The 12,869-nt window shown below is 41.1% G+C and overlaps 1 protein-coding gene across 6 annotated transcripts in view; it reads right to left on the bottom strand.

The window, feature by feature from the left end:
- Positions 1-12,869, bottom strand: part of ATM (ATM serine/threonine kinase) — a 108,896-nt gene that overhangs the window by 46,848 nt on the left and 49,179 nt on the right. For all 6 annotated transcript variants that reach the window (XR_014788976.1, XR_014788977.1, XM_084842720.1 and 3 more), the window contains 6 exons: positions 8,739-8,903; positions 8,285-8,417; positions 4,625-4,714; positions 3,524-3,695; positions 3,285-3,426; positions 75-251 (listed from right to left, as the gene is read on the bottom strand). Coding sequence is in view for 4 of the 6 variants with exons in the window: in XM_084842720.1 (XP_084698846.1) it covers positions 75-251; positions 3,285-3,426; positions 3,524-3,695; positions 4,625-4,714; positions 8,285-8,417; positions 8,739-8,903 (879 nt within the window). In the remaining 2 variants the exon portion in view is untranslated. The remainder of the gene's footprint in view (positions 1-74; positions 252-3,284; positions 3,427-3,523; positions 3,696-4,624; positions 4,715-8,284; positions 8,418-8,738; positions 8,904-12,869) is intronic.

Genomic DNA, 12,869 nt, shown 5'->3' with positions numbered 1-12,869 from the left:
TGGCACTAAAAAGAAATAAATTAAATAAAAACCTAGGATTATAGCATGTCATCCTGGCAACAAAGATATTTTACCTCGCACAAGGGCTTCAGTAACAGAAGGATCTCACTTTTTACCCGTCCACTATCCAATAATGCACATGTCAAGGTCTTAATCCAAACATCATGGCTTTCACTCTGTGGAACCCATAGATTTGCATTATCCAGATCTTCTGAAGGAGTTTCTCTTGCTTTTTCAGGCACCTCCAAGAACTAAATATCATTTTTATTAATAAAAAGCAAGAAATCAAGTTGTTGTTAAAGTCTAGCATTACGTATTGCTCCCTCCAGAGCCAATAACGCCAATCTCTCCTTGGCCAGCTCATAATTCTGTTTCCTCCATATACTGGAATGGTGGGAAGGGACATTTTAAAGGCTCTGAAAAAAATTCCAGGCTTCATTCAAGCTGCCCATGGCATCTAACAAAAATGAAGTGCCACAAGGTGAACTAGAATGAATAGTTTAAGTCTGTTAGGAGAAAACACTCCTCCAGAAAGAGAAAAGTTGGTGACAGCCAAACAGACACAGAAAAAGAATGATGAAGATATATAAAGAAGTAACCTAACTACTGACTGCACTAACTAATCTTGAGAGAAACGGTGAGAAACAGCTTCAAAAAGTTCAGAAGCAGGAGGATGTTTTCAGCAGGATGCTGTTCAGATGCTAGTCAAAAGAACTGTGGGGAAAAGGAACTTGGCCACCCCTTAAGGCAGGCACTTGAGGCAGGCACAGGGTTTGTCCACTCAAGAGGAATGGGGCAAATGTCAGCTTCCACTTTCTAAAGCTCTATGTTTTTGAGATGCTGCTCTGTACAGACACAGAACCCATGTGTACCACTGCTTCCCCAAGAGCATATTGAAGCACAATGTGGACAGCCCTCTATCCAAAAACACCTTGGGCCAATGCATAATGGTAGTGCCATGTTGGGTATTAACTATACAGGAAAGATCTTAATGTCCCTGATAGCCATGATAGTGCAGTCACTGAACTTGAGCCGGACATCCTCGAGAGTGAAGTCAAGTGGGCCTTAGGAAGCATTACTAACAACAAAGCTAGCGGAGATGACAGTATTCCAGCTGAGCTATTTAAAATCCTAAAAGATGATGCTGTTAAAGTGCTGCACTCAATATGCCAACACATTTGGAACACTCAACAATGGCCACAAGACTGGAAAAGGTCAGTTTACATTCCAATTCCAAAGAAGGGCAATGCCAAAGAGTGTTCAAACTACCGCACAATTCTGCTCATTTCACAAGCCAGCAAGGTTATGCTCAAAATCCTACAAGCTAGGCTTCAGCAGTATGTGAACCAAGAACTACCAGAAGTACAAGCTGGGTTCCAAAGAGGCAGAGGAACTAGAGACCAAATCGCCAACATTCGCTGGATCATGAAGACAGCAAGAGAATTCCAGAAAAAGTCTATTTCTGCTTCATTGACTACACTAACGTCTTTGATTGTGTGGATCACAACAAACTGTGGCAAATTTGTAAAGAGATGGGAGTACCAGACCACCTTATCTGTCTCCTAAGAAACCTGTACACAGGTCAAGAAGCAACAGTAAGAACCAGACATGGAACAACCGATTGGTTCAAAATTGGGAAAAGAGTACGACAAGGCTGCATATTGTTACCCTGCTTATTTAACTTATATGCAGAGTACATCATGAGAAACGCCGGGTTGGATGAATCACAGGTTGGAATTAAGATTGCCGGGAGAATTATCAACAACCTCAGATATGCAGACGACACCACCCTAATAGCAGAAAGTGAAGAGGATCTAAAAAGCTTCTTGTTGAGGGTGAAAGTGGAGAGTGCAAAAGCTGGTTTGAAACTCAATGTTAAAAAAAACAAAGATCATGGCATCTGGCCCCATCACTTCCTGGCATATAGAAGGAGAAGAAATGGAAGCAGTGACTGATGTTATTTTCTTGGGCTCCAAGATCACCACAGACGGTGACTGTAGCCATGAAATTAAAAGATGCTTGCTCCTTGGTAGGAAAGCTAAGGCAACCTAGACAGCATAGCAAGAAGCAGAGACATCACCGTGCCGACAAAGGTTCGTATCATCAAAGCTATAGTTTTCCCAGTAGTAACGTATGGCTGTGAGAGCTGGACTATAAGGAAGGCTGAGCGCCGAAGAATTGATGCCTTCGAACTGTGGTGCTGGAAAAGACTCTTACGAGTCCCCTGGACTGCAAGGAGGTCAAATCAGTCCATCCTAAAGGAAATCAACCCTGAGTGCTCATTGGAAGGACAGATACTGAAGCTGAAGCTCAAATATTTTGGCCACCTAATGCGAAGAGTACTAATGTACTTTGGCCACATAATAAGAAGACAGGATACCCTGGAGAAGATGCTGATGCTAGGGAAAGTGAAAGGCAAAAGGAAGAGGGGCCGACCAACGGCAAGGTGGATGGATGATATTCTGGAGGTGACGGACTCGACCTTGGGGGAGCTGGGGGTGGCGACGGCTGACAGGAAGCTCTGGCGTGGGCTGGTCCATGAAGTCACGAAGAGTCGGAAGCGACTGACCGAATAAACAACAAAATGCGAAGAGAAAACTCCCTGGAAAAGACCCTGATGCTGGGAAAGATTGAAGGCAAAAGGAGAAGGGGACGGCAGAGGATGAGATGGCTAGACAGCATCACCGATGCAATGAATATGAACTTGAGCACACTCCGGGAGAAAACGGAGGACAGGAAGGCCTGGTGTGCTATGGGGTCACGAAGAGTCGGACACGACTTAACAACAACATGTTGAATATTATACTACAAGCAATTCCTTGGCTAAGGAATTGTATCTGCTGCAAAGGAATGTAGCTGGCTACAATGAGCCATCTGGTTTCCCCCAGGAGGCATGGTTGTTTCTGAATGGGGCAAAGAATGATAACGTGTCCGAGAGTTAGAGAACTAAGCAGACTGTGGCCTTATCGAGCTTCTCAGGTGGAACAAACTTCTCTGCCCCTACTAAATTGACAAGAAAGGAAAGGGAAGAAGAATTAAAGATAGCCAGAGCTGTAGCCAAAAGAACCAGAGCTCATAATTACTGGACCTGCTCATAGACCCTGCTTTCAAGTTGGAGACAGGACCAGAATCGAGAAGTGCTCCTCCCACCAGACGGTCTTCAGTTAACAGTTTTGGACCTTTAGAAATGGTTGGGAGGAGCTACCTGATCCATAATGTCCTCCTCAATTAAGAGAGGAGAGTTAAGTTTCTGCATTTTGTTTTACATGCCAGAAAAACAATACCTTTTTCTTAGACACTCTGAAAGGATGCAGGTATATCAGCATAGTATCTGTCTTGCTTTTGTAAATCTCCCAAAATGCATGACCTGTTTTGGTGGCTAAAATGTTTTTCAAACAAGCAGCAGCAGCTGATCGAACTTCGATACTGAAAGAATAACAGCTCTTTTTAGAATTTGGATAATATCATACACATTTAAAGATGAAGTGCACATACTGTATCAAATATCCAGCTATATACTTACCATTGATCTAGTAAAGCATTATTTATGAGAGTTAACATTATGAAAACCCACTGAAGTTCTCTGTCTTCAAACAGATCAACTGCACTTGAGCAGGGCACATTTTTACTGTGCTGCAAAGCTGTGGTAGAAAAACTGATAGGACCAATTTCTCCCAAACAACATCCAACTGCCTCTGCAAATATCAACATTAACATTATAAACTCAGAGATGGCTTATGTGATGCACAAAAAAACAAAATACAAGTAGGGCAGCTGCCCCTCAATATGGCAACAGCAAAGAGAAAAAAAGATTCATAGTATTTTATTATTCTAATATGTTGTGATTTTCACTATTCATCCTGATATCAAACTGGCATGGCATATATTTTTAGGAATTTGTAAGATATCCCCCACAAACAAAACATCTTGTCCTGTGGATTCTGGGCACTGTAGCATGGTACTAGTCCATTTCTGCAGATGTCTCATAAACATACCACTACCAAACATCAACAACATGTCATCAAGTAATCACTTGAAGTATGAGTTCCTTTCATTGGTGGAAGCACCAAATAAAAATAAATACTTGAGGGACGATCATGCATACTAAAATTAGGTTATAAGTAAACAGAATACCCCACCATATATAGATACACAGAATTGCCTAATTCTTATGCAATCCTTATGACTCATTGGGTGCTTTATTTTGAAATTAAAACATACAGCTTCTGAAGAATATACTGCATGACCTTTTTGCTGCTGCTAGGTTGAGTTGGTTCAGGAGCAGATTCAATTAAACATTTCTGAAAACATGCTGGAAAAACCAATACATCCCAGTTTTTAACAATATTCAACTCCCAAAAGTTAGTTAATACCTCAGCAATTTTAAAGGAGACAAAAAAGTAATGTGAAGACTAAGCACTATTTACTAAACAATTAATAGAGGAATATGAATTTCAGAAATGATACATTACTGGTTTTTAATTGCCATCATCCACATTTGAGTTAAATTTCTTTAGTTATTTGCTGACATAAAAAATTTAATGGTATGTGATTTTATAGTGTAATTTAATTTTTACTATTGCTTTTAAAAGCACTATGTCAATTTAAATGCTCAATTACTTACCTAAGACAGCATCAGTAGAGTTTACAGCTGTTTTTGAAAGTTCTAAAAAGCATGTCATCAGCTTCACTATTATACAGTCTTTCGGGTTTTCTACCATATGAAAGAAAAAGTATTAAAAACAATATCAAGTGTATTATTTGCTTAAATGCAATTGCAACATCATATAATATCAACTATATATTCTAACAGCTGTTTGATCTCTATTACACCCTAATTATCTTTGCCTTCCCTAATACCCTTTTCTGAAGGATATAGTAAACAGAAAAGGACAGTACCTTTTCTATATTGGCACACCAGTCATTACATGTGTTCCCAATATACATTTGATCTAGCAACTGCCTGAACATCCCTTAGAAGTCACTTTTGGACTAGATTCATGGATGTTTGAGCTGAAATTTGCATTGCTTTTTGTGAGTTTATATAAGCCTTCATGGACATTAATTTAATGGAAAGATAGAATACACATTTTAAAACAAACAACAAATATAGAATGGCACATTGGTCACATTCCATTAGGGTTCCCTCTGGTTTGGTATGACGGAGGCATCCAAGAATGTGTTAACTCCCTCTCACCACCAAGAAAAGCCATGGATCACATGGTAAATGAGCTTTGTGTCTTGCTGAGACCCACTCTGATATCCCTCCTCCCCGGGTCCATCCTGTGGTCGAGCTTCAGGCAGAAGATTTGCAGAGTACTATGAGAACAAAGAAAGGGGGGTGCAGGAAAAAGGAGATGAAGAACAGAGAGACATAGAAGTCCCACCCCTCTGACAGGGTATATTGGCAAAACTGGAGTGAAAGAGGATTAGGCCAATTATGTGTTGTGAGGATTCAGCCACCTATCATGGGGAGTGAGGTTGAATGCCACTGTCACACCAAACCAGAAGGAACCTTTATGGTATGACAAGTGTTCCAGGCTCAGTTTTGTGTGAGGAAACAACCATGAATGGGATGTGCAGAAGCTAACTTCATTACTAGAGTGGATAAGTGGCCGAAACCAAATGGGAGGAAGCATATGCTCAAAGACTTGTCTCCAAAGGCAGCTTCTGCAGAAGCACAGGAACCCAGTTTGTAGTGACATGTAAATGTGCTTGGAGTGGACCAGGTGGCCACTCTGCCAATCTCAGAAAGGAGTGTTTGTAGAGCAAGGTGCAGAAGTGGCTGTCACTTGTGTAGAGTCTGACATGAAGGACAAGGGCAGACAGGTGTTGAGTCTCATAAACTGCAGAGACACATGGCTTAAGCCACCTGGCGATAGTTGTGCTAGATACCTTTTCCCCTAGGGAAGTGGGGTGACATTATCAGAGTCAGTGTGTCTGAGTGTTGCTGTATCTATTTATTTAAAATTATTTTTAGGCCATCTTTAAGGGTAGAACCCTCCCAAGGAGGCATACAGGATAAAAAATATACAAGAGTATACAAATAAATTAAACACTACAATGTATGTACCACATCATCTCACACAGATGAGAGGTCTTGGGAACGAAGGAAAGGAGACTGAGTTTCTGGGATCTGAGAATTAACTTTAGGGACAGATGGGTCAACGCACGGAGTTACAGTGTCTTTCTGGAAGATGCACAGGTGGTCTCCAATCAAAAGTTCACTTACTTCTGATATCCTTCTGGCAAATGTGATTGCCAGAGAAAGCCACCATCAGGCTTTCAGCAGAGCAGCTCTTAAGGGTCTGAACGCTGCCTTAGTAAGTGCCTTGAGGACTACACACAAACTCCAGGATGTGAAACAGTGTACCACTGGAGGGTTGAATGGGGACGCAAACTCATGCACTTGTGAATGTGCTTGGACGTAACTAAAGAGTGTGAAGGCCTGTCTCTGAAGGCTATTGGGTTTACGACCCAAGTTCAGACCTTCCTAGAGGAAATCTTCTTTGACATGTGCTGTGATGTGGTTGACTGACTTGCACCCGCACCAGAGGGTAAAGGCCCTCCACATTTGTCTTGTAAATATGTATGGCAGACAGTCTCCTGGAAAGCAGCAGTGAGTGCCCAACCTCCTTTGAGTATCCCAGACTTAGTTAGGTCACCCTTTCACTAGCCAGAAGGCTAAATGCAGCCCCCAGGGCCTGCATGGGCCCTGGGTTAGAGGATGGGGAACAGTTCAGAGGAATGAAGGGCCATGTCTATTACAGTCCATGTCTATTACAGACTCCCTAAAACCCATGGCCTCCATTGTCAGAAAGGAGCGACTAGGATAATCAATGCTTCTTCAAATCTGATTGTCCTAAGGACCTTGGGAACAGGGAGGTCAGAGGAAAGGTACACAATAGGCCTTGCGGTCACAGACCATTTCAAGCAACATGGAAAAATAGCAGGCGAGTTTATGATCCTTCAGCAAAGCAAACAAGTTCACTGTCATGGTACCATATGACTTTCTAATTGTTGGAAAACAGTCTGATGCAGCTTGCACTCCCACAGATCAAGGTGTTGATGACTGAGGAAATCTGCTGTAATGCTGAAAGTCCCCATCACATGATGGGCCAATATGGAAAGAATTGATAATTTTTGCCCAAACCAGCAGGGCTACTGTTTCCTTGTGATGGAAGCAACATTTTGTCCCACCGCCCTGTTTAGGTGGGCTTTTGTGGACATGTTGTCCATTCCAACAAGACCGTATTGGTTGTGAATCAGTGGCTGGAAGTGATACAAGTGGTCTAGTATTAAGAGCAGCCTATGAAGCAGATTTTTTGGTCTCTAACCACATGCACATGAGTGACTGCCAATGTGGTCTGTTTCAGAGGCTTAGCAGACTTTTGCAGTTTGCTTCCCCAACAGCACCATCCTGGGCAGAGAAGAAGGAAAGATAACTTCTTTAAAAAGAAAAGGTAGAAATGAAAAAATTGATGGGATGAAAAAATATACCAAAGTGCAAGAAGAAGTAAGGAGGCATACGCTTGTACAGTGCGAGCAAAGGAATAGTCTGTCCTGGGGCAAAAGGCAGAGAGGAACTGGGAGTGGAGCTGGATGGTGCTGAGCAAGACAGAAAGATCAGTTACCACATGATGCCTGCTTTTCCTGTGTGGTGAGTGGGGAGTTAATCCATTCTTGGATGCCTCTTCACACCAAACTGGGAAGGAATGGGTGCAGATAATGATGTTGAGTTAACATATTACTTAATAATGGCAGCAAGGGTTTTAATACACAGAGAAAAAAACTGTTTAGATACATTCTTCTGATCCTGAAGTGGAAATTGGATGGAGCTGATAAATTATTAAGGATTATATTCACTGTCAGACTGACAGATTAATATACAATTGTTGTTGTTGTTCAGTCGTTAAGTCGTGTCCGACTCTTCGTGACCCCATGGACCATAGCACACCAGGCCTTCCTTCTTTCTCCCGGAGTGTGCTCAGGTTCATTAATATAGAATACAGGATGTAAATAAAACAGGATGTTTTTTTAGGAAATCAATTAGAAATATAGATAAATTAAAATTGTTTACAATGTAACTTCTAAGGATTTAATGTATTTTAAGGCTATTAGTAATTTTTAGGAATGTATAATATGTGTGTGATATGCTGGACATGTTTTAATTTGACATTTTGATTGAAAAATTAAAGTAAAACAAAAATGGGAACAGTCTTGATGCTAAGGACATAATACACAGCATACACAGGAATTAAAACATTTAGTCCCAAATTCATACCCTGAAATTCTTTCATAAGGTCCTTCATTTGTTCTTTATGATCTTCAAGTTGTTTGCGCAAATCATTTAAACCTTCAAGTCTCATCAATGGTAGTGAATCAGAGATATTTATGGATAGGAAATGGTTAATTTCCTGTGAACATCAAATTGATTTTAAGTAAGGATACAATAAATAGATATCACCTCCTTTAAAGCTCTACAGTTAGATGTCATTGCAAAGAGATATGCTTGTTCATTACATAGAAACATTTACAGACTTTAACTGGCTGAGCAAGACTCAAATTTAACACTTACTTATTGAAATCACTTCATCGTCACAACCTAAAAGCCTTGAGAGATACATATACAAACAATACAATACATCCTTCAAAGTAGAGTGATAAAAATTCATATGTAGTTATTTTTATTAAAATTCTTGAAACTAACCTGCTAACAAGTTAACTGATTATATTACCTCCAAAAGAGAAAATTCCCCTTTACTGTATTTTATTTTTTGCTGAGTAGCACGCAGTTCTTTAAAAGCAGGATGATCAGGAAAAGGATCTAGATGTTTGATTGCTTGGTACAGATTTTCATTTTCTTTATTATCTATCACTAGGTACTTCAATAAGCCCAAGACCTAAAAAAAATAATAAAGGGATGAAGAACAGAACAATGAAAACCATTATAATAAAGTTTTCATTTTTTTTGTATGAAAAAAAAATTAACAGACCAATGTGATTTATGCACTGATTTTTCTACACTACCTCTATGCATCAAGAGATTAGGAGCAGCCCTAGCTTGTGTACTTCCTCCTCTCACCGCATAGGAATGCATACCAGAACCAGGAGATCCTCCATTTATGTGAATCCAAGATCATCCTGGATGCTCATCCTGTTGAGGAGGCTCAATATTCAGTGTCAAGGAAGATCGTACGTTTAGGCTGCAGTCATAATGCTTTCTAGACTAGAGAATATGCCCCACTGAAGATGGTACGACTTAGTTCTGAATAAACATACACAGGATTATGTTGTCAATTATTCAGTTCAAGTATATTCAGTTCAACATGCTGGAAGAGAAGCAGGGGAAAGGAAGAGGACAATGTGCATGAGCCAAAGGTCTGTTTCTGATTTCACTGCACATAAAGCTAAAAAGGAAGAAGAACCATCCAAACATCCCCGCTGTCTGGCTGCCTTCAAGCAGAAAAGAGCATAAAATGAAAAAACAAAAGGGGGGAATCAACATCCCTACAGGTTCCATGCTCTAAGGCAATTTGATTCAGTTTTCATAATCCTCATCTGGAGTAATGAGGACCCTATAAACAGTATGGAAAAACACAAAAGCAAACTTTAAAATTATTGATAGTGACAATTTCAGTTCCAAAAAGTAACCATCAAATTCTCTTGCAAAATTCAAAAGAGAAATTTATTGTATTTTTAAACATTATTCAGATTCAGAAATATCTTTTTGAGACTAAGCTTCTAAATGTAGATGCTAATGACAAAACATATGATTTTCTGAGTGACTGCCAGACAACTATTCTAACACCACCAATTCACTCACATACAAATCCGTTCCATGGCCCACAGCCTTTACATTAAGATATATTAGTTTGGCTGAAATAGCAAAACTAGTTAATAGAGTTCTAAAATATTATTGGTGTAATTACATTCAGTTGTCATTGTTGTTCAGTCGTTAAGTCGTGTCCAACTCTTCGTGACCCCATGGACCATAGCACGCCAGCCCTTCCTGTCCTCCGCTCTCTACCGGAGTGTACTCAAATTCATATTCGTTGCATCGGTGATGCTATCTAGCCATCTCATCCTCTGCTGTTCCCTTCTCCTTTTGCCTTCAATCTTTCCCAGCATTAGGGTCTTTTCCAGGGAGTTTTCTCTTCACATTAGGTGGCCAAAATATTTGAGCTTCAGCTTCAGTATCTGTCCTTCCAATGAGCAATCAGGGTTGTTTTCCTTTAGGATGGACTGATTTAACCTCCTTGCAGTCCAGGGCACTCGTAAGAGTCTTCTCCAGCATCACAGTTTGAAGGCATCGATTCTTCGGCGCTCAGACTTCATTATAGTCCAGCTCTCACAGCCATACGTTGCTATTGGGAAAACCATAGCTTTGATGATACGAACCTTTGTCGGCAAGGTGATGTCTCTGCTTCTTACTATGCTGTCTAGGTGTGCCATAGCTTTCCTCCCAAGGAGCAAGTCTCTTTTAATTTCATGGCTACAGTCACCGTCTGCGGTGATCTTGGAGCCGAAGAAAGTAAAATCTGTCACTGCTTCCATTTCTTCCCCTTCCATATGCCAGGAAGTGATGGGGCCAGATCCCATGATCTTCGTTTTTTTAATGCTGAGTTTCAAACCAGCTTTTGCACTCTCCACTTTCACCCTCAACAAGAGGCTCTTTAGCTTCTCTTCGCTTTCTGCCATAAGGGTGGTGTCGTCTGCGTATCTGAGGTTGCTGATTATTCTCCTGGCAATCTTAATTCCGACCTGTGATTCATCCAACCCGGCATTTCTCATGATGTACTCTGCATATAAATTAAATAAGCAGGGCGACAATATACAGCCGTGTCGTACTCCTTTCCCAATTTTGAACCAATCGGTTGTTCCATGTTCGGTTCTTACTGTTGCTTCTTGACCCTCGTACAGGTTTCTCAGGAGACAGGTAAGGTGGTCTGGTACTCCCATCTCTTTAAGAATTTGCCACAGTTTGTTGTGATCCACACAATCAAAGGCTTGAGCGGAGTCAATGAAGCAGAAATAGACACTTTTCTGGAATTCTCTTGCTTTCTCCATGATCCAGCGAATGTTGGCGATTTGATCTCTAGTTCCTCTGCCTCTTTGGAACCCAGCTTGTACTTCCGGTAGTTCTCGGTTCACATACTGCTGAAGCCTAGCTTGTAGGATTTTGAGCATAACCTTGCTGGCATGTGAAATAAGCAGAATTGTACGGTAGTTTGAACACTCTTTGGCATTGCCCTTCTTTGGAACTGGAATGTAAACTGACCTTTTCCAGTCTTGTGGCCATTGTTGAGTGTTCCAAATGTGTTGGCATATTGAGTGCGGCACTTTAACAGCATCATCTTTTAGGATCTTAAATATCTCAGCTGGAATACTGTCCTCTCCGCTAGCTTTGTTGTTAGTAATGCTTCCTAAGGCCCACTTGACTTCACTCTCTAGGATGTCTGGCTCAAGTTCAGTGACCGCACTATCATGGCTATCAGGGACATTCAGATCTTTCCTGTATAGTTCTTCTGTGTATTCTTGCCACCTCTTCTTAATCTCATCTGCTTCTGTCAGGTCCCTGCCTTCTTTGTCCTTTATCATGCCTGTCTTTGCACAAAACGTTCCCTTGAGATCTCTGATTTTCTTGAAGAGATCTCTAGTCTTTCCCATTCTATTGTTTTCTTCGATTTCTTTGCATTGTTCACTTAAGGAGGCATTCTTGTCTCTCCTTGCTATTCTCTGGAACTCTGCATTCAGTTGGATATATCTTCCCCTTTCTCCCTTGCTTTTCGCTTCCCTTTTTTCCTCAGCTACTTGTAAAGCCTCATCAGACAGCCACTTGGCTTTCTTGCATTTCTTTTTCTTTGGGATGGATTGAGTTGCTGCCTCCTGAACAATGTTACGGACCTCCGTCCATAGTTCCTCAGGCACTCTGTCTATCAGGTCTAATCCCTGAAATCTATTCCTCACCTCCACTGTATATTCATAAGGGATATGATTTAGGTCATACCTGAAAGGTTTAGTGGTTTTCCCTACGTTCTTCAATTTAAGTCGAAATTTTGCAAGAAGAAGCTCATGATCTGAGCCACAGTCAGCTCCAGGTCTTGTTTTGACTGACTGTATGGAGCTTCTCCATCTTTGGCTGCAAAGGACATAATCAATCTGGTTTTGATATTGACCATCTGGTGAAGTCCATGTGTAGAGTCGCCTCTTGTGCTGTTGGAAAAGAGCGTTTGCTATGATCAGCGTGTTCTCTTGGCAAAACTCTATTAGCTTTTATCCTGCTTCATTTTGTACACCAAGGCCATGCTTGCCTGTTATACCGGTGATTTCTTGACTTCCTACTTTAGCATTCCAATCCGCTTCACTCTTTCTGGCGCTACTTGGAAATTCCCTCTGCCCTTCCCCAGTAGTATACTGGACACCTTCCGACCTGAGGGGCTCATCTTCCGGCGTCATCTCTTTTAGCCTTGTGATACATTCCACGGGGTTTTCTTGGCAAGAATACTGGAGTGGGTTGCCATTTCCTTCTCCAGTGGACCACATTTTGTCAGAACTCTCCGCCATGACCTGTCCGTCTTGGGTGGCCCTGCACGGCATAGCTTATGGCTTCACTGAGTTACGCAAGCCCCTTCACCACAACAAGGCAGTGATCCATGAAGGGGAATTACATTCAGTAGATTAGTGTAATCAGTTATTAGTTTTTCCTTTCCAATAAATCTAAATGCAAATAGCTCTCAGATTTAATGACACAGAAACACTGTACAACAGTCATAATTAAGACGAGTATTCATAGAGCTCTGGTCATTTAATTTACTTCTTCACTGGCATCTGTTTTGAAAATAATTATGCATACTTGCCTAAAAAGA

The sequence above is a fragment of the Heloderma suspectum genome, chromosome 3 (genome assembly GCF_057233095.1).
Source record: "Heloderma suspectum isolate Gila_16-S chromosome 3, 16-S_ref, whole genome shotgun sequence".
Taxonomy (NCBI): Eukaryota; Metazoa; Chordata; class Lepidosauria; order Squamata; family Helodermatidae; genus Heloderma; species Heloderma suspectum.
The sequence above is the reverse complement of the archived record's forward strand: the minus strand, read 5'-3'. Positions and strand labels throughout refer to the sequence as shown.